At 29.5% G+C, this 24,207-nt stretch overlaps 1 protein-coding gene across 1 annotated transcript; it reads right to left on the minus strand.

Moving 5' to 3' along the window:
* Nucleotides 1-9,253: 9,253 nt before the first annotated feature.
* On the minus strand, nucleotides 9,254-22,784 carry LOC149958620 (amine sulfotransferase-like). The gene is made up of 3 exons (XM_090164985.1): nucleotides 22,726-22,784; nucleotides 13,315-13,609; nucleotides 9,254-10,086 (listed from the first exon to the last, which is right to left on the minus strand). Exons 2-3 carry the CDS (start codon nucleotides 13,607-13,609, stop codon nucleotides 9,398-9,400), a joined length of 984 nt encoding a protein of 327 aa, XP_090021111.1. The 5' UTR covers nucleotides 22,726-22,784; the 3' UTR covers nucleotides 9,254-9,397.
* Between the last annotated feature and the right edge of the window lie 1,423 nt (nucleotides 22,785-24,207).

Here is a 24,207-nt window from a genome sequence, read left to right on the forward strand (position 1 = left end):
ATTTTCAAAATTGGAGAAATCTTCATCCGGTTCTGGAGCTGCAGTTTTAAAAGTGTCAATGTTTAAAATCATCAATGCAATTAGAATCCGGTGGTTTCAAGAGATTATTCACAGAGGTAGCCTGGTATGCAGCTCGAAATTGTTGTGGATTCGGATGATCACGGTTGCCTCCTTTCTGTCTTATAGATCCAAGAAAATTATCTATAAAAGCTTGGCTAATCCTGTCCGTTAATAAAAACTTAAAACCAAAATTATCCTTTAGATCTTCCCAGAGGAGTAGCAAGGCTTGAATTGAAATTACCATTTTCTGAAATTTCCAATGGTGTAGAGTCTTTAAAACTGAAAATTGTTGGCACAGCGGATGGTGTGAGCCTATTTTTAGTTCTAATATTCATGAAACTGTCATCAATGAAATGATTCGCGCAAATTCTATGGTTAACGTGTAAATATTCCGTAGTTTTATTTGTAAGCCTTTCATTATTTACATTTTTCAGCCACAAAATAGAACTAAAATTTATATTAAGTTAATATGCAAATAAGCCTATCTAATGAAAATGCGAATTTACCAGTCTTTTTCCTTTGGAAACTTAAAAAAATATAAACAAGGATTTCTTGTTTTCGATATTTTACAATTTAAAACGGAACAATATACCCCAGACATACTAAATTATTTAAAAACCTTGTAAAACTAGCATTAAAAATCTGGAAAGTTTTTGCGTCTCTTTTAAACCTAACATCGAAACGCACGCGCTGTGAGAACGGCGCCACTGGTGGCGCCATCGCTCTTACGGTAGTAGTGGACATTATTGGGAAAAAAAAGTTAGTACGCTTTTTTGAAAGAGAGACGCCTCTCATAATCTTTACACTCTCTGCTACTAAGTGCTGAATCGAATGAGACCAACCGCAGCGCCGTGGAATGAATAGATAACGAGTGATGACGGAATTTACATTAGATAATTGACATTTAATCCTCAAACAGGTTCTGAAAATGTTTTTCTCTTTTTTTTTATTTATTTATAATTTATTTTTAAACATGATGGTATTCGATTTATGATTACTACCAAAAGCATGTGTGACGTTGCAAGACGTCATATTGATATTCTTTAGTCGCGCCATCTTCGTTTTAAACGTTTCTACTTGAATTTTTTATTGCCCCAAAAAATGCCATAGAAATTTCAGACACACAACAATGATGTTAAAATTTAACTTAAAAAAAAGAAAAAAAAAACATTTTCAGAACCTGTTTGAGGATTTAATGTCAACTATCTAATGTAAATTCCGTCATCACTCGTTATCTATTCATTCCACGGCGTTGTTGTTGGTCTCATTCGATTCAGCACTTAGTAGTATGTAAGATGAATACATTGTGGTCGTCCGGGGAGAAATTTGTAGACACGGGTGGTGGTTTAAATGAATATTTTCGAACTTTTTAAAAAAACACCATTTATGGTTCGCACATATTTCGTTATAGCTCGGAAACTATTCATCCTACGGAATAGCTGTTGGTCTCATTCGATTCGGCACAAAATAATACGTACGATCCGAAAGTATGGTTGGTCCTGGCCAAATGGTTGATATACCTTTTCAACATTTAGTGAGATTCCGAAAAACAACCTTTGTTTAGTGTACTTTTGGTCATACCTCCGAAACTATTAGTCCCAGCGATCCGCGGCGTGTCTCATTCGACTCAACGTTAAAACATACTACAGAAACGAAACCCAACTTGACCGGATTGCTAAATGTAACATTTGGGGCTTTTTTTTTCATATTAGAGAAAAAACCACGCGATTCAGTACAAATTCGGCCATAACTCGGAAACGGTTCATCTTACGGTTGGTCGCATTCGACTCAGGGTGAAATGTACCATCGGGAACAACACCAAACACGGCTCAATTCGGGGAAACCAAATTTAGGAGGCAACTGCCCCCTCCTGCCCCCCCCAATAACTGTTTTGTCCACCCCGCATCGCTGCGGACTCATCGGATCCTCAAAGTAGACACAAAATAGAATTTTTCGGCCACATTGCAAGTTAGGACGAATTTTGCCGGTGAGCCACCCTCTTTTACCCGTACTATTACCAAAATTAGCATATTTCACTTGCTCACTAGAACCAGTTATACACTTATTATCTTGTTATCTAAGTCTTAATGGCAAATTAAAACTCAATTTGACATAACCAATTATCATCTTTATTTCCCAATGTTAAGACAAATATTTAAAATAATATTCAATATGTTAAATTACATTCAATAATATTAAAATGTCTGTACAAAATATTTTTAAAAATAAAACCTATTTAATTTCTAACTTATGGGTTTTATTTTCAATAATAAATTTTAGCCAAAATATGCCCTGTGAGGCAGGGACAGCTATTAAATAAAAAATGCTTTTATCAAAGCAGTTGGAAGGTTGATTTAAAGGTTAGTTCGGATCTATAAAGGCACAGATATTGGAAATGTTTTAGAATTAAAGAGTTATTTTTTGGAATTATTTTAAAAAGCAAAATATATTTCTAAAATAATTTCAATCAATTTTCCCTCACCTTTTATATATTTTAAAACCCTTTCCTTAAATTTGTGCCTTGAAACTGTAACAGTAAACTGAGAAAATTTTAAATTGTAAAGGACTACGTGTAAAATTACATCATTTAAATTGCTGAAACTCATTATAGAAAATAGACTAGTAAAAAAGTCATCAATAAAAGAGATTTGCAATCAATTTAATCAAACAAGTTATTAAAGTTAACAGAATAGGTGCAGTTATAGCCTCTATTTTCACAATAATAGCCGCCTAGAGTTAAATCTAGGCGGCTATGTCACAATCAACAGATGATATTATCTACCTATAGAGAGAGCCGGCAAGTGCAGGGAGAACAATGTGTCTTGTCGTTTAGCTTAGAAAAGATAAGTCATGAATTTTCTTTTATTAAAGAGACTTTCAAGAGACCTAGCCCTAGTTAATTTAAAATACGTAATTCAGTTGCCGTAAATTGTGAACCTAAAGTTACGACTGAATGACTTATTTCAATTCGACTAGGTCTTTCTTGAAAGTCCCTTTAACAATTCAAACAGGCTACTGCAGTGTAACTGCACACATTTCATCAGGCCTTTCTAGAAAGAAATGTGGTCATTTTAATGCAACTCTAATGTCACTCTTTTTTACTACCAGCGAGTAATTGACTTGTGAGGAGCTTCAGTTTTTCATGATGCATGCCAAATTTAAATGCTGATGTATAATTCTACTTTAAACCAGAAAATTAAAATAATAAGTGCAGACTTGAATAGATAGAATTTAGTACATGTCTGTTTTATAAATTCATTAAGATAATTAGCTTACATAGTAAGTTGCAAATTCCTTTGACCGTTTAATTTCATATGTATTTATACAAAATTTTAATTCAACATATAAAACAGCATATTTATTAAAGTTATAATATTTTGCGAGTAGTAGTTTGAAACACAAAACTGCAGATGTTTCAAACTACAGAATCCAGTTACGACAGCATAACAGACGTCTAAACAGGGCTTCCACATTTGATATCTAAAATTTTCCTCTTGCGATAATTTCATTAAATGAAAAATCCCGTTTTTCGCGTTTTTGACCTAGAAATTTCCATTTTGTATCCCTCACTCTTAATACTAATTTATATAGATATTCAGATTAAATCTGATAATGAATCCAAATTTAAGGTTTTATTTAGGCCGTGTCTATTTTGGCCCGTTTTTCGGGCTAAATTAGCTTGAAGTCCAATGCTTAGCTATTTTAGCCTGAAAAACGGGCCAAAATAGTCTTCACCGCGCGGCCAACACTATTTCGGGTCCGGTCGGGTCGGGTCGGGTAAAAAATGAGATTTTTACGGGTCGGGTCGGGTAGGGTAGGGTAAAACTCATTTTCTATAATTTTACGAATTGACATTTGAATGAACTAATTAATAAAAAAATAAAAACAAAAAAGATACAATCGAGATTTAACAAAGCGCTATAAAACGAGCCCCAACTCAATAGATCGAACGATATGATTCTTGAAGTGTGAAAGGGCACTTTTGAAAAGGGGGGTGACGCGAAAATTATATAAAGCAACACTCCGACTCCTGGGCTTACCCGCGCAACTGATTATCTTACGGACATAACCAATATAGAAAATTAGGGTGTTCTAACTGGAAAGGGCCCAGTGAAAACAATAAAATTCAATTAACACAATACCCCTGTAAGCAACTTAACTAAAATTAAAGTAATTTCACGGCGACGGAATAATTCGTGGATAAAATTTGGTTTAGTAAATGAATGTTTGGAGAAGTGACTGAATACACGAGGGCATGGGAAAATGAGCCCAGCTAATCTGTGTATAGGCAAGTCTTAAAGGGATAAGATAAGCCAGGTACATGTAGTTCAATCATTTCAAAAATCGTCCACTTTGGCACTTAATCTATTCAGCGCCAAATTTAGGGAGCGGGAAAACTGTGAAATAAAGCAGAGACTGCATGCAACGTTTTTGAAAAAATCCCTTTCCAGGAAAAGTTGCTTATGAGTATTTGAGCAGATAAAAATGCCCAAAGAAATTGACCCAATAAAGTTACGAAGAGTGAACGGAATTTTCGTCTAAAAATTTTAAATGAATTAATAATTTAATGTTTAAACACATCACACTAAAAATTTATTGCTTTCTTTGCTCGCTCGATAACAACTATATACTTATGAAGTAAACAACTGAATATCGTTAAAACATAAATTATAAATGTTGTGGTTCTAACTAAAATATGGCTATAACAATTCTGCAAATGATTTTGAAATTGGCAAAGCTTTGCCTAAGACCCGAAATTTAACTAACGAGGTCCTGAGTATAAACAACTTAAATTTGTAAAACAGCTTTGTGTTAATTGTTTCCTTAAATCCCTGTATTTCGAGTATTTTATCACAAAAATATTCACCAAATTCATTCATCGCAAGCGGACTTTGCAAGGGGCGTCGCAAACTCTAAGGTCGGCACTCGTCGCCCTTTACGTTTACTTCCCGCCGAACGAGTACCCTGGTGGCTGGCCAACCGCAGAACACGTTGGCCTACCACCAGGATATTCGCAGGAAAGTAAATTTAAAGGGTGACAGGTGGAAAGAAATCTAGGCCTTTGAAATGAATTTGATGTCTAACCCCACCTACTTTTATGAGATATATTGGAAATTGTGGACGACGACGACAACGACAACACCACTTTACGGCCTTTAAACCATAAAAAAGGTCTCACTTCATATCTTTTACCTTCATTAGCAACTCTAGTGGTGTTCAATGAACACAATTCCCCCGCCCCCGCCACCGAGTGTGCCACTGGAGAAATTAAAGTACTCGTTGAACTAATTAACGACATTCCGTCCATAGCAATAGTCCCACTTTTATATATATCGATGTGGAACTAAAAATGAGATAAATTACCTAAGAAAAAAGATAAACGACTTCACCACATAAGCGGTTCGAACCTGTCGGAAAATTAGCAGCTCGTGTTAGGTCCACCCACGCTCTATAGGTTAGGTTGTTTAACAAGATGTTTGACGTTATTTGTAGAAAACCCGCAACAAAAGAACAGCTATGAATAAAAAAGTAGCAGGGGGGGGGGGATAGTCACGGCCGCGCGGCAAGCACTATTTTAGCCTGTTTTGGTTTTCGCCGTTTTTGCAGGGCAAAATAGTGAATCCACTCTATAAGAACTAAATAAGCCATGAAATTCATTGCCGCGAAAAACAGGCTAAAATAGGGTTCGCCGCGCTGTCAGGACTGAAAAAAATCGAAGCCCGAAAAACAGGCCAAAATAGTGGTAACTCAGTCACACACTATTTTCACCCGATTTGAGAAACAGGCCAAAATAGTGTTGGCCGCGCAGTGAAGACTATTTTGGCCCGTTTTTCGGGCTAAAATAGCTAAGAATTGGACGGCAAGCTAATTTAGCCCGAAAAACGGGCCAAAATAGTTCCCGGCTAATTTGGCCCGAAAAACGGGCCAAAATAGTTCCCGGCTAATTTGGCCCGAAAAACCGGCCAAAATAGACGCTCCATTTTAGGCCTTACAAAATTACTTACCTTTGAATAATTTTGCATAAACATATCCTCAAAAGCTGCTTTAGATATTTAGATCGTGACTTTCATTACTTTTATTATGAGCTTTTATTTAATTTCAATCGTTTTTCCCATTTTCCCACTTAAATTACATTATTCCCTTTTAGCGTTTTTAAAGGTTGAAAATTCCGGAAAAAGGAAAAATTCCCCGCATATGGAAGCACTGCGTCTATAGCATTGAAAATCAATGCCAGAAATAAGCGTTTCAAAAATATGGTGCCTTATCAACATAATTCAGCTCGTGGTATATGTCTTTTTCTTTCGAATTTTTTTATCCCACAGCCCTATTTTATATCCATGGCGGCCGATTTTAAAATTCATTTTAAATATTTCCATTAGAATATACATAATTCTTAACTAAACACGCGTACTCCTTTACAATTTAAAATTTTCTCAGTTTGCTGTTACAGTTTCAAGGCTCAAATTTAAGGAATGGGTTTTAAAATATATAAAAGGTGAGGAAAAATTTATTGAAATTAATTTAGAAATATATTTTGCTTTTTAAAATAATTCCAAAAAATAACTCTTTAATTCTAAAACATTTCCAATATCTGTGCCTTTATAGCTCCGAACTACCCTTTAAATCAACTTTCCAACTGCTTTGATAAAAGCATTTTTTATTTAATTTGTGACAGACCTGAAATGACGTAAACACTTTGCTATTTCATTGACACGCTCCACCAAAAGTTGTCGAATTTCTACTACAAAATATACAATCGTATATTTTTATAATAAATTTTTACACCGTGATGTAAATATTGTGGCGTTATCGTGTACATCCTTGTACAGGGGCGGATCCATAGGGGGGCGATGGGGGCGATCGCCCCCCCCTTAGAATACTTGAAAAACCATAAAAAAATTTGAAGTTATTGAAATATATTTATTTGGTGAAAGACAATTTATAACACAAATTCTAGTTGTAGAAAGTACTTCGTTTAAGCTAGGAGCAACAAACACAAGGAGAACGCAGCTAGCCTTTAAACACGCTAACGAAGGGTTGTGTACGAATTTCATTGGACGAGCGTCACGAGCCTTTACGCTGAACGTTTCACGGGCGGGGGAAAGACAATTTCCGAATTTTCCCCTTCCGACGGCAGCAGGCGCTAAAGCGTCTAGCCAATGAAAAACGTACGCAAGAAAATCCACGACTTTTGACGGGTTGCGTTCTCCTTGTGTGGGGTGTTCTGTTTGTTGCTCCTAGGTTTAAGCAAACGAAAATGAGAGCTCCACGTTACATTTTCACGCTCCATATAGGCTTCGAGCTTAGAAACGATAGCGCCATCTACTTTAATACCTGCCAAATAAATTTGTGAAGAAATAGCTGATAACTTTTGAATGCCCATGATCGCCCCTCCTTACTAGATGGCCTGGATCCGCTCCTGTCCTTGTAGGTATTTATTAACTGTTCACGTTTAATAAAGCATTTCATTTCATTTCAAGTTTAGTTTAAGAAAAAACGATGTGTACCAAAATCGGTTTATTTAAATATGTATACCCAAGCCTGGTTGTATACTATTGAACCGAATCCCGTTTGACCGAATCCCATTGAACCGAAAAGTATTTTCGTTTATAGCCCAACATGGCGGGATTCAGTTGAATGGGAAATTTAAATCTGGTTCGTTTTCACTTCGGGTAGGTTAGTTCAGGTTGGGTTAGGTTAGGTTAGGTTAGTTCAGGTTGGGTTAGGTTAGGTTAGGTTGGGTTGGGTTAGGTTAGGTTAGGTTAGTTCGGGTTGGGTTGGGTAAGGTTAGGTTAGGTTAGGTTAGGTTAGGTTAGGTTAGGTTGGGTTAGGTTAGATATGGTAGGCAACTATTTCACGTCGGGTCTTATCAAGGTTATTTTCCAAAATTAAACCCGGAAAATATCAAATTTCAAGGGAAAAAGGTCTAAAAATACACGTCGGTACGAAATAATAAATATTTAAGACAAAGTTTAGTCCAAATAGATATACTATCGTCACGTAACCTACGATATATAAATATGTATCACTAACGGTATATTGAATGAAAACCGAGCAAAACGCGGTTTTCGGTCGATTGGAATTCGGTTGAATGGAACATTCGGACAAATGGGATTTCGTTCCAATGGTCTACAATCCCCAAGCCTTGGCCAGAAAAATCGTCTGTTTTTCAAAACTTGTTCAACAAAATGGTTTGTGTGGCCAACACTTTTTGTGGAAATATTTTAAAGTTTCTGAGCTTTCAAGAGCACGAAAATAAGAAAGTTGAAAGCTGAAATGGAAAATTATCTTTCGCTTCAATTGTGTTTTCTCCGCTAGAAATCGACCATGAAAAATAGGATTTAGGCTCTAGACCGTGACCTTGACCAATGACCTTTCAATTGAACCCGCAAACTAACGGGAGAGAACCGAAACAAGTTGGTCGCAACTACAAGTTTGACTAGCTTTAGTTAACTTTTATTTTTAACGATAACGTCTTGCGTAGGCTGCTTTAAAGTTTAATACCAATTTAATCAATTGACTCTCAAATTTCATTAAAATGTTGTATATCACATCTATTAATTATTCGCACCCGAAAACTATCGCTACGCCCCCCTTGGTTCGTTATTAAAACGCAATTAGGTAGCAGCTAAAGCAGACGCTATTAGTATTTCTTCATCGTTATTCGTAAATTTTACTTTATAAATAATGATATTTTAATTTTAATATAACCTTTTGCATCGTTTGCTTATATTTTGATAAAAACGTTCTTATGACTTTTAAATTTGTCTGTAGCAGATGCTACATTATAGGTGCTACCTTGGAGAAGCTAGCGCAGATACGCCATCTAGACTCGTTTCGGTTGCGAATAGTATATTTATATATAACTTTAATAAATTTATAATTAATATTTTATTATTTTCAAAAGATACTGTATAAAATTTAAAGTTTACTTTATTAATTTAGGTTGTATTGTGTGAAATTAGCGGTATTAATATTTGTCACTGTTACAAAAGCTAGATAATATTTATTTTACTAATAAAAGTTTTGGAATGATTGTTTGAACACGATAACGAATAGTAAAGATACCACAATATATATATTTCGGTAAAACATTAATATCGAAATTGTAAAATATAAGCATTCATATTACATAGGTAGTTTTTAATGACTTTATTTTTTGAAGCAGTAGCAACACGAATTGACCATCACCTGTTTTAAATTTCAATTTTATTTTCCACAAAACAAAAATAACAACCAATCGACCAGCATGCACGGATCAAACCGTAACTTTGCGTTTCGAAAATCGGTTCCTAAAGTAACAATTTTTATAAATCGATTTCAAAAGTGAAAACGATTATAAATAACCGCCTTCTTTCCAAAACGCGTACATATCAGTGCCTTTTAATTTGGCTTCAATTTTTTCATTCATCCTTTTGTTCTGCTCTTCGGAGAAAGTGTTCCTCCAGTCACCGACGATACCCTTCCGGATGAACTGCCGGTTTTCGTTTGTTTTTTCTTCCTCAGGCAACTCGTAAGGATTATCGCGCAGATATTCCAAGAAGTGAATCCGGCCCTTAGGAAAGGGTAATTTGGACAAATCTGTGTCTTTGCCTCTGAACTGTTCCCAAGGATCACTCATGCCCTCGTTAAATCGCTTCATGTTCGATACGCTGGAGTTCTCAACAATGCGTTCCATGATGTCCGGATTCTCTTCGATTTTCTGACCCATGTGTGGGTCGATGAAGTTGGCCAGTCGTAGGATCTCTTTACGGATGTCCTTCTTCATGTCCTCGAAGTACACGAAGAGGACATTGGCGTCGTGGCGGTGTTCGTACCAGGACAGGACGAAATCGAAATACTCGCCGAAATCGTTCTTGCCATTCATAAAGATGTCGAAATAAGTGTCAAAGTCTCCGTTTTCGAAGCAGTAGCCGTGCTGACGAGTGAAGTGGAAAAAAGACACCAACGCGTCCTTCGGGTTGCGCACCACGAAGATGTATTTGGCCTTGTCCGATCTCGGCGTTAAGTGGTACGGAAGGTGAACTGGAACGAATATGACATGTTATATTTATACGACTTTTATTTCCTTAGATAAAGTTCCTTTTTGAAGAGGGCAGGCCCCCCATTGTAAATAATCTGAAAGTGCCCCATCATAAAAATCATTGTGCCCCTAGAAAAATATCAAAGTAAACAAAATCAATAAAAAATATCCTTTTCACATATTATATTAAGTTAAGTCCAACTGTCCAAACTATTTAAAATCAAATAAATTTAATAACGTTTTTCAATGCACTATAAAATGTAAATAAACTTTAAGTGCACTCAAAAAAGCTGTAAATTTAGTTGTTTATAAATGTGATCTTGCACTAGTAAATGGTTTTTTGTAATGTCCAAACTATATTATTTACCACCATTTAAATTTGAAAGTGTTAGCAGAAACAATAATGTGGCACGTAATGAAATACAAATATTGATTGGACTACTCTAACTAAGATTCATTTTCCTTAGTTTAGTCTATATGCTATTTTCCGGTGTCGTCGTTTTTTCACCTTTACCCAAGTATACTAACTGAGGCTTAATTCACTTTTTTCCCTTCTTGTAGTGACGTTCTATGTTTCAGAATAATAGAACGTTCTCAATATGTTCTCAATTTATCGGCTTCTGATTGGTCAAATTTGATCAAATCAAAGTTATTTGAACTAGTAATATAGCAACTAGTAATAGCAACATCTTTCTAATTGGAACCAAATCCGTAAACCCAACGGTCCTCGAGATAGTTTTTGGAATGACCTTGAAGACATGGTTCAAAATCATTCAATTTTACACCAGTACATGTCCCCCGGCACGAGGAATGTCCCATAGAAATTTGAAATTTAAAAAAAAACCCGTTTTCCAGTTATTCATCATTTTTCGTTTTTAGTGGACATCCTGTATATCTATTAAAAGCACGTCAGTGCACGTGTTCCAATTTCAAACGCCAGTGTGGACCATGTGGACCTTTAAACTCATTTTAAAATAATCATAGGCTCATAGGTCTTTAGAGATAAATAGACTTTTAAGGGGGCTCCCTTAGGATTTTGTTCGGCCCCCTCAACTGAAAAATCCTGGCTACGGGCCTGCAAGAGGGAGCTACTGCCTTGGAAGCTTAACTTAATGGAGTATAAAGAAAAATCTGGTACAAATAAATTAGTGGATGCCAATTTCAAACATATCTCATTAACTGTTACTTGGGATAGTCCAACCCTTTAATTTTACCCTTCAAACTGATTTGTGAAGAATCATGTTTTAATAATAAACTAATGCACCCGAATCTTAAACAAAAATGCCATTCACAAAAATCCAGCGCTCCTACCGAGAGAATTGCGAAAAGTTTCCACCCAAATAGAAACCACGTGCGCAAAAACGTTCAATAATGAACTAAAGATATTAGTCCTAACATCAATTAAATTAAATTTGAGTGTAAATATTACCAATATCGGACACTGCAGCGCTACAAGCGGCTCTGCACAAGCACACTATCTAGATTCGGGTCCACTAGTTTATTGGTCCAATATAGGATTTGGGGAACAACTTCTAACGTTCTTCACCGGAGTTAAGATTTGGTTGAGTGTGAAAAGGGGATTTTAAATTCAGTCATAATTTCTTAACCCTAAATTTTCAAAACAACAGGTATTATAATATTAAAGTGTTCGTCTCCAACAGTAAACTAATCTGTTCCTCAAACCGTACAAGCGCAAATTATAAGCCACGATAAGCCGTAACGTATTTTGAACCTTTATCGGAATAACGTTTTTGGAGCATAAAGATAACTTTCATACCCCCATTATCCATTACGTTAATTAAAAATAAAGATTAAATTTGTCAGAATGGAGTGATAACCTTGGTGCATCACCTGACACGATAATGTAAGCCAATAAGTGTTAAAACGCCTTCAACATTGACATGAAAACCATGTGACAAAGAATGAGGTAAAGCGAAAAATAAGAAATGAGGTAAAGCGTAATCTAAGCATTATCAAATGATGTAAAGCGTAATCTAAGCATTATCAAATGATGTAAAGCGTCATTGAAGCATTAGCCAATAATGTAAAGCGTCATCGAAGCATTAGCCAATAATGTTAAGAGTCATCGAAGCATTAGCCAATGATGTTAAGCGTCATCGAAGCATTAGCCAATGATGTTAAGCGTCATCGAAGCATTAGCCAATGATGTTAAGCGTCATCGACGCATTAGCCAATGATGTAAAGCGTCATCGAAGCATTAGCCAATGATGTAAAGCGTCATCGAAGCATTAGCCAATGATGTAAAGCGTCATCGAAGTATTAGCCAATGATGTAAAGCGTCATCGAAGCATTAGCCAATGATGTAAAGCGTCATCGAAGCATTAGCCAATAATGTAAAGCGTCATCGAAGCATTAGCCAATGATGTCAAGCGTCATCGAAGCATTATCCAATGATGTAAAGCGTCATCGAAGCATAAGCCAATGATTTTAAGCGTCATGGAAGCATTAGCCAATGATGTAAAGCGTCATCGAAGCATTATCCAATGATGTAAAGCGTCATCGAAGCATAAGCCAATGATTTTAAGCGTCATGGAAGCATTAGCCAATGAGGTAAAGCGTCATCTAAGCATTAACAAATAAGGTAAAGCGTCATCTAAGCATTAACAAACAAGGTAAAAGGTCAACTACGAATTGGCAATAGCAGAAGGCGTTAAAAAAGCCATATTACTATTATTTACCAATAGGATAAAACGTCATTATGCGTAACCAATAAGAGATGAAGGCATTATCTATTGATGAGGTAAAGTGTCATATAAGCATTAGCCAATGAGGTAAAGCGCAATCTAAGCATCATACAATGAGGTAAAGCGTCATCTAAGCATTATACAATGAGATAAAGCGTCATCTAAGCATCATACAATGAGGTAAAGCGTCATCTAAGCATTATACAATGAGATAAAGCGTCCTCTAAGCATTGGCCAATGACGTAAAGCGTCATCTAAGCATTATACAATGAGGTAAAGCGTCATCTACGCATTAAAATTTAAGGTAAATATCAACTACGCATTGGCAATAGCAGAAGGCGATAAAAAGCCATATTACTATTATTTACCAATAGTGCCTTGGTTATTAGCCTAGCTGATTATTATTATTATGTCATTATGCGTAACCAATAAGAGATGAAGGCATTATCTACGGATGACCCAATAGGAGAACGCGTCACCTCTATATACTAACCAATGAGTGATGACCTCAAATTAACGGTATACCTTTGATGGTGCCGGGTTTGACCCTCGTTTCGACGCTTTCTCTGCCGTACATCTCCAAGAAGGGACTGGTGGCGAAGACTTCGTTCATTTGTCCAGGTGGCTGTCCATCTCGGTAAATCAGGTAGATCAGCATTTGCGTCCACGTTGTCCCGTTTTTAGGGAATGTGGCGATGAAGACGTCATCATCCTTCGGTTCGTACTTCAATGCGTCTCTGTAAATCTCCCCGGAAAACGATTCCGGTATAGTTAACCCATCCACAACCTGGTATCTCGGGTACTTCCGGTCTTCCGTCATCTTGAAATAACACGGTTTTTGATACGAAAACTTTAAGGTTATTTTCCAAATAAAACTATGAAACCCAAAGTTTAAAGGAATCTATAACTATAAGTCTTAAAGTTTGTCCTTTTATTTATTTATTTATTTGTTTGTTATGTTCCTAAAGCTTTGAAATTTTAACTCAATGTTCAGGGCCTGATTTCCAACTAAACGCGCCAAATACCTCACATGGTTATTAATCTAATTAAATTTTACTCATAATTCAATTTTATTTTACTCGACTTTGGACTTTCGGCACTTTGTTTCCCTTATCTATTTCACGGCTGGTCTCGGCCCGGGGGGAGGGGGTGTTAGAGGTGGAGAAGGAGGCGATTGTGGCTCCCCCTGTCTCCGGGACCAACCCTTGCGCCAGTCCCGACCTTTAAACTTTTTAACGGGTTAGTGTGAAATTCGTAGAAGGGGAGTTAGTGTGAAAGAAAGGGACTTCCTAGAAGGGGAGGTAACCCGGCCACCTGAATTAAGGGCTTCAAAAGTCGCATGATGACTTAGGCCTAAGGTGGTGCCTTGGGTATTAGCCTAGCTGATTATTATTATTATTATTTGGGGGTTTTAAGTAAATCAGGACTATTTCTATGGACGGAGTGTCGTTAAGTGTTGTTTGTTTGTTTGTCGTGGAAAGCGACGACACGGTAGATGGAGCTGCGAAAAATAAATTATATAATAATTTATATTAATGGCGACGCCTGGATTTGAACCCAGATTTCTGGCCGCGTAGTTTCCAAAATGACGCCTTTACCAAGTGAGTCACGCCGTCCGCTGCAAATTACTTGCTTGAACTTTTAGCCTTGAACACTTTTATAGCTTGTATTTAGCTAGTTACTTTGTCGCAATTGTCGTTCCTTTTTCCGCGTTATTTTACGTATATTTTCGGCGTTAAAGGTCAAGTGAACCTCAAACTTCGCCTCCCCCCCAGTGGATTTTTCACGAAGGGTGACACGGGCGTGGCGGGAAGGTTGAATTACAGTGTGGGGCTACACAACTTTTAACGATGGCTAGTTTCAGGTCTGTCAGGTAAACAGGGGGCACAATTTCGACCCCCTTTTACAAACCATACGTTAAAGTCCCTCAGGAGGGGTTATACAATCACCGTGTCTGTGTGTCTGTCTGTCTGTCCTACGAACGCGTTCGCATTTTCCGTGCAAAGCTTAATCATTGCGTACGCAGTTTTTAGAAATCTCGGCGTTCGCAGTCGCTATGAATTAGAGAACGAAGTCGAAGGGTTTGCAAAACCACCGTGCGATGGTGAGCGTTAACGGATTAATTTGCGGATGGTTTGTTTTTCGTTTTCGATTGGATATTTCGTTATCGTAATGTTTATGTGTAGGGTGTGAATGTTGAGTTTGTGTTATGACGGTTAATTTTTTAATTTTTTTTTAATAATCAGCTAGGCTAATACCCAAGGCACCACCCTAGGTCTAAGTCATCGAGCGACGTTGAGTTTGTTGTGTTAGTATTATGACGGTTGTGGGTGTTGAGTCCGTTGTGTTTGTTGTGTTTGTACGGGCGCACAGTGGGGCAAACTGAGCCCAAACCTGGTCAAAATTAATTAATTAACGGCACCGCGTACGCGTCAAAGAGTTACTATACAAACAATAAAAGTGTTCAAGGCTAAAAGTTTAAGCGAGGTTACCGAAGGTGGCGGCGTTGCTCAATTGGTTAAGGCGTCGGTTTTGGAGACTACGCGTCCAGAAATCTCGGTTCGATTCCCGGTATCGTCTAATTTAAAAGTTTTTTTCGCAGCTCCATCTACCGTCAAGTCGCTTTCCACGACCAACAAACAACAAACATACATCACTTAATTCAGTCCATAGCAATAGTATCACTATACTAGGCTCGTGTAAAACTAACAAGTTGGCAAGCCAAAATATACCTCTCCTCGGAAGAATTGTCCCTAGTTGTATTAATTTATCGAGATGACCCTTAATGATATATCTCCGCAATTCAGAGTTATTTACTGAAAACGTAATCCTGGTTCGATCCCAGCCGGTATAAAATTTTAATTATAATAAAAATAATTGAGACGAAACAACCGAAATTAATTTATTCAGAATATTATGAATTAAATAGTTACAACAGTGAGTTAGACGTACTAAAACAATGTACAATTGAGTTTAACCCTCTTATCAGTACATGTTTATCAATTAATACGAAGCCAATTTCAATGAAAGAAATATCTACAGAGGGTACTTGTTATTGGTTTTCTCACTTACGCAATACTTGACGCATCTTTAACGCTCATTTTTTTATGTCAACACTCGCCCATGATAAAGATAACCTGGGTAAAACCGATACTCTTTCTTAGTTCTTCTTTAGATAAACCCTCGTCTCCTGCCATCTAATATTCAAAATTTACTAACTCTTATTTAAAAAGCACTACACCAAATTCAATAAAACAAACCTCGTGGCATAAAACAATTCCTTAATAACAAAAAAACCTACTTTAAACCATTTCACACAAAGATCAATAGTGTAATGCTAACAATACCACCCAAAAGCTCAACACAATCAACAAATTAAAATACAAAAGCCCAATCGACCAAATTCCGGAGCCAAAATTACCAATAGAAAAATATATGATAACAACCCAATCAATCAGACTTCAGAGCCAGGGGCGTATTAACCATTAGGCAAAGTAGGCACGTGCCTAGGGCGCCATTTTTCTAGGGGTGCCAAAACTCTGATAAAGCCCCACGGTCCATGTACCTGGCTTGCCCCGACTCAAAATAACGCCGAAAAGGTTTGGGGAAACTAAAATATATTTATTTATTTATTATAAACCGATACGCCCCTTCTTAGCTGACCAATTCCAAGGGGCGCCAAATTTTTCTGTGCCTAAAGGCGCCGAAAGGGTTAATCCGCCCCTGTTCAGAGCAAAAATAACCAATAGAAAAATATAAAATAACTCAATCGATCAGGCTTCAGAGCAAAAATACTTAATAGAAAATATATAATATTAAATCATGCATCGAACAGGCTTCAAAGAAAAAATAACCGGAAGAAAAATATAACGCAATCAAGCAACAAATTCTTTCAAAAATTTAGAAACCAAACAATAGAAAATTTAATTATAGCAAGAAGTGCGACACCTTACCATTAACAAACAGGAATTTTCGACGTTATTATTATGAAACCGGATAAGCTAAATAACACGACGTACACACTGTAAAGGTTCCTCCAAAACTGGACGTTTTCGTGGGAAAAAAAAACCTCAAACAAGATTTGACCTTTAAATTTTCATACGTAAAATATAAAGACTTTAACAAGTTCACAAAAATTAAAAAACAAAGTTCAATAAGAAATATCCACAGATATTGTATTCATCCGTTTGGTAAAAACGCCGCCTTGTCATAATGGTTCATTTACTTTAAAATTTTCCCTAAGGAAGTCAATGGCTCGGCGGTGAACTATCCTCATGGTAACAATGCGACCCGAGTTCAATTCCTGATCACGATCAAATTTTACGTTAAAATACTAAAATATTTAATTAAATATAAGATTAATATAATTTATAAATATTTAATTAAATATAAGATTAATATAATTTATAAATATTTAATTAAATATAAGATTAATATAATTTATAAATATTTAATTAAATATAAGATTAATATAATTTATAAATATTTAATTAAATATAAGATTAATATAATTTATAAATATTTAATTAAATATAAGATTAATATAATTTATAAATATTTAATTAAATATAAGATTAATATAATTTATATTTAATTAAATATAAGATTAATATAATTTATAAATATTTAATTAAATATAAGATTAATATAATTTATAAATATTTAACTAAATATAAGATTAATATAATTTATAAATATTTAATTAAATATAAGATTAATATAATTTATAAATATTTAATTAAATATAAGATTAATATAATTTATAAATATTTAATTAAATATAAGATAAATATAATTTATATTTAATTAAATATAAGATTAATATAATTTATAAATATTTAATTAAATATAAGATTAATATAATTTATAAATATTTAATTAAATATAAGATTAATATAATTTATAAATATTTAATTAAATATAAGATTAATATAATTTATAAATATTTAATTAAATATAAGATTAATATAATTTATAAATATTTAATTAAATATAAGATTAATATAATTTATAAATATTTAATTAAATATAAGATTAATATAATTTATAAATATTTAATTAAATATAAGATTAATATAATTTATAAATATTTAATTAAATATAAGATTAATATAATTTATAAATATTTAATTAAATATAATATTAATATAATTTATAAATATTTAATTAAATATAATATTAATATAATTTATAAATATTTAATTAAATATAATATTAATATAATTTATAAATATTTAATTAAATATAAGATTAATATAATTTATATTTAATTAAATATAAGATTAATATAATTTATATTTAATTAAATATAAGATTAATATAATTTATAAATATTTAATTAAATATAAGATTAATATAATTTATAAATATTTAATTAAATATAAGATTAATATAATTTATAAATATTTAATTAAATATAAGATTAATATAATTTATAAATATTTAATTAAATATAAGATTAATATAATTTATAAATATTTAATTAAATATAAGATAAATATAATTTATAAATATTTAATTAAATATAAGATTAATATAATTTATAAATATTTAATTAAATATAAGATTAATATAATTTATATTTAATTAAATATAAGATTAATATAATTTATATTTAATTAAATATAAGATTAATATAATTTATAAATATTTAATTAAATATAAGATTAATATAATTTATAAATATTTAATTAAATATAAGATTAATATAATTTATAAATATTTAATTAAATATAAGATTAATATAATTTATAAATATTTAATTAAATATAAGATTAATATAATTTATAAATATTTAATTAAATATAAGATTAATATAATTTATAAATATTTAATTAAATATAATATTAATATAATTTATAAATATTTAATTAAATATAATATTAATATAATTTATAAATATTTAATTAAATATAAGACTAATATAATTTATAAATATTTAATTAAATATAAGATTAATATAATTTATAAATATTTAATTAAATATAAGATTAATATAATTTATAAATATTTAATTAAATATAAGATTAATATAATTTATAAATATTTAATTAAATATAAGATTTATAATTTATAATTATTTAATTAAATATAAGATTAATATAATTTATAAATATTTAATTAAATATAAGATTAATATAATTTATAAATATTTAATTAAATATAAGATTAATATAATTTATAAATATTTAATTAAATATAAGATTAATATAATTTATAAATATTTAATTAAATATAAGATTAATATAATTTATAAATATTTAATTAAATATAAGATTAATATAATTTATAAATATTTAATTAAATATAAGATTAATATAATTTATAAATATTTAATTAAATATAAGATTAATATAATTTATAAATATTTAATTAAATATAAGATTAATATAATTTATAAATATATAATTAAATATAAGATTAATATAATTTATAAATATTTAATTAAATATAAGATTAATATAATTTATAAATATTTAATTAAATATAAGATTAATATAATTTATAAATATTTAATTAAATATAAGATTAATATAATTTATAAATATTTAATTAAATATAAGATTAATATAATTTATAAATATTTAATTAAATATAAGATTAATATAATTTATAAATATTTAATTAAATATAAGATTAATATAATTTATAAATATTTAATTAAATATAAGACTAATATAATTTATAAATATTTAATTAAATATAATATTAATATAATTTATAAATATTTAATTAAATATAAGATTAATATAATTTATAAATATTTAATTAAATATAAGATTAATATAATTTATAAATATTTAATTAAATATAAGATTAATATAATTTATAAATATTTAATTAAATATAAGACTAATATAATTTATAAATATTTAATTAAATATAAGATTAATATAATTTATAAATATTTAATTAAATATAAGATTAATATAATTTATAAATATTTAATTAAATATAAGATTAATATAATTTATAAATATTTAATTAAATATAAGATTAATATAATTTATAAATATTTAATTAAATATAAGATTAATATAATTTATAAATATTTAATTAAATATAAGATTAATATAATTTATAAATATTTAATTAAATATAAGACTAATATAATTTATAAATATTTAATTAAATATAATATTAATATAATTTATAAATATTTAATTAAATATAAGATTAATATAATTTATAAATATTTAATTAAATATAAGATTAATATAATTTATAAATATTTAATTAAATATAAGATTAATATAATTTATAAATATTTAATTAAATATAAGACTAATATAATTTATAAATATTTAATTAAATATAATATTAATATAATTTATAAATATTTAATTAAATATAAGATTAATATAATTTATAAATATTTAATTAAATATAAGATTAATATAATTTATAAATATTTAATTAAATATAAGATTAATATAATTTATAAATATTTAATTAAATATAAGATTAATATAATTTATAAATATTTAATTAAATATAAGACTAATATAATTTATAAATATTTAATTAAATATAATATTAATATAATTTATAAATATTTAATTAAATATAAGATTAATATAATTTATAAATATTTAATTAAATATAAGATTAATATAATTTATAAATATTTAATTAAATATAAGATTAATATAATTTATAAATATTTAATTAAATATAAGATTAATATAATTTATAAATATTTAATTAAATATAAGATTAATATAATTTATAAATATTTAATTAAATATAAGATTAATATAATTTATAAATATTTAATTAAATATAAGACTAATATAATTTATAAATATTTAATTAAATATAATATTAATATAATTTATAAATATTTAATTAAATATAAGATTAATATAATTTATAAATATTTAATTAAATATAAGATTAATATAATTTATAAATATTTAATTAAATATAAGATTAATATAATTTATAAATATTTAATTAAATATAAGATTAATATAATTTATAAATATTTAATTAAATATAAGACTAATATAATTTATAAATATTTAATTAAATATAATATTAATATAATTTATAAATATTTAATTAAATATAAGATTAATATAATTTATAAATATTTAATTAAATATAAGATTAATATAATTTATAAATATTTAATTAAATATAAGATTAATATAATTTATAAATATTTAATTAAATATAAGATTAATATAATTTATAAATATTTAATTAAATATAATATTAATATAATTTATAAATATTTAATTAAATATAAGATTAATATAATTTATAAATATTTAATTAAATATAAGATTAATATAATTTATAAATATTTAATTAAATATAAGATTAATATAATTTATAAATATTTAATTAAATATAAGACTAATATAATTTATAAATATTTAATTAAATATAATATTAATATAATTTATAAATATTTAATTAAATATAAGATTAATATAATTTATAAATATTTAATTAAATATAAGATTAATATAATTTATAAATATTTAATTAAATATAAGATTAATATAATTTATAAATATTTAATTAAATATAAGATTAATATAATTTATAAATATTTAATTAAATATAAGACTAATATAATTTATAAATATTTAATTAAATATAATATTAATATAATTTATAAATATTTAATTAAATATAAGATTAATATAATTTATAAATATTTAATTAAATATAAGATTAATATAATTTATAAATATTTAATTAAATATAAGATTAATATAATTTATAAATATTTAATTAAATATAAGATTAATATAATTTATAAATATTTAATTAAATATAAGATTAATATAATTTATAAATATTTAATTAAATATAAGATTAATATAATTTATAAATATTTAATTAAATATAAGACTAATATAATTTATAAATATTTAATTAAATATAATATTAATATAATTTATAAATATTTAATTAAATATAAGATTAATATAATTTATAAATATTTAATTAAATATAAGATTAATATAATTTATAAATATTTAATTAAATATAAGATTAATATAATTTATAAATATTTAATTAAATATAAGATTAATATAATTTATAAATATTTAATTAAATATAAGACTAATATAATTTATAAATATTTAATTAAATATAATATTAATATAATTTATAAATATTTAATTAAATATAAGATTAATATAATTTATAAATATTTAATTAAATATAAGATTAATATAATTTATAAATATTTAATTAAATATAAGATTAATATAATTTATAAATATTTAATTAAATATAAGATTAATATAATTTATAAATATTTAATTAAATATAAGATTAATATAATTTATAAATATTTAAGCAAAGGTCTAGGCCAAATAATCGACGATCACATACCCGTTATTAAGAGGAAGGTATTCAAAATCTGCACCCCCTAGTGGCTACGTCCTCAACTATGCATTTCTGAAATAAATTTAGCGAAATGGATTATGAATGCGCGCAAGCCGTGCGCGAACGTTTTAAACTTAGAACCACGTGGGAGAAATCTCCGCCGCGAACCCTTAGCACCGTAGCCAAGGCTTATTCGCAATTTTATCGCTTAAAAACTTAAAATTAACGCTTATCTTTTGCCAAATGATTCATTAGAACCTAAAAATGGCTATTAGAAATAGGATAACTTGTTTCTGAAGGTATTTATTTTTCAAATTTGAGATTTAGACGCGTTTTGTGCGGCATATATCAACCCGAGCGTGGCTGCTCTACCAAGTAAGATAATAATTTAGGCGTAGAAATTTTGAAAAGAAGATGTCGCTACTGCCCTATCGTCGTACGTTCATTTTCTTCTCACTTGGACAATGCCGTAAACATGGGGCTCTACGCTAGACCTTTACTTTTGGGGACCTTATGATAGGCTTATGGTCTTACGTAAAAAACGCTTTACTGCAACCTTGGATAAATAATAGTAGTGCCTACCTGGATATAACACTCTATCGTTCCGCGTGCATTTGCTAAGTGTTTGTTACGAATTCTGCCTTGTAGAAGGCGACGTGTTACGGGAGTTTCGGAGATTCTCCGTTAAGGGGGAAGACTACTTTGGCCATTGTCTACTTTCGCGCTATTTCAAGCTGAGCTCTTTTAATTTTGTATTTTTACTTAAAAAGGCTGTTTGAAAAAAGTAAAAATAGCCTTAAAAGGCTGTTTGAAAAAAGTAAAAATAGCCTTAAAAAGGCTGTTTGAAAAAAAGTAAAAATAGCCTTAAAAAGGCTGTTTGAAAAAAAGTAAAAATAGCCTTAAAAAGTCTGTTTGAAAAAAGTAAAAATAGTCTTAAAAAGCCTGTTTGAAAAAAGTAAAAATAGTCTTAAAAAGCCTGTTTGAAAATGTAGCTAGTCTCTACTAATGGCCTTGAAAAGGGCCGTTTCAAAAGGTAGCTATTAATAGTCTTCAAAAAGACTGTTTAAAATAATAACTAATTAGCCTTCAAAAAGGCTTTTGGTTTGAGGTAAATTATCCAAGTGTTTAAATTTGAGCCAAGCGCATTAAGGCTTCTTTAAACCTCGAGGAGATAGAAGACCGCTCTTGCCAAAATTTTAAACAGACTAGTAGAAAATAACTCGACTGGAGAGACACTAACTATAACAATTATCCAGAAGTATGTCAGTTGGTCCACATAATTACTGATAACATAAGTAACATAATATAATTAAATATGACACTTATTATTATTATTTAATGCTAATTTTTGACACTGACACTCTAGATTTGGTCAGAAAACTATCGCAACGCCACCTTTGGTTCGCCATTGAAACCTAGATAGGTAGCGGCTAAGCCAGACGCTATTAGTTTTTCCTCATCATAATTCGTAAATTTGACTTTATAAATTATGATACTTCCATTTTAATATAATTTTTGCATTGTTTGCTTATATTTTGATCAGTTTATTGCATACGCTAGATCATAGGCGCAACCTCGGAGAAGCAAGCGTCATCTAGATTCATTTCGGTCAAGAATTAAACGGCGTATTATACCATCGTGCTTGCTAGTAGTACATATTTTCGACTTTGAATTTAAAGCAACTGTCGGCTCTATCATTGCCACCTGCATTATGATAAGGCCCTTGTTATTAGAAATTGATGTAAAAACTATAATGAATAATAAAATGGAAGGCGACAAAATGGAAAAGCGGCGAAACGGGACCAAACCTGTTTTCTAATTATTATACTCAACAATGGGTTCCTGATGACGTTATTGTTTAGCTATTTTGAATTTTAGCTTTTTTTGCCATTAGAGTATTCTTTTTCAAAGAATCGATTAAATTAATTGGTTTTTGCTATTAATTCTACATAGTGGACTTTAACCCTTAATTATATATCTCATATAAAATATATTGATAAAATGTATGTATTGGGTCATTCCATGTCAATTCGACTAGCGGAAAATTTGCCTAATTTATAATTT

The sequence above is a fragment of the Leiobunum rupestre genome, chromosome 2 (genome assembly GCF_980474605.1).
Source record: "Leiobunum rupestre chromosome 2, qqLeiRupe1.1.hap1, whole genome shotgun sequence".
Taxonomy (NCBI): domain Eukaryota; kingdom Metazoa; phylum Arthropoda; class Arachnida; order Opiliones; family Sclerosomatidae; genus Leiobunum; species Leiobunum rupestre.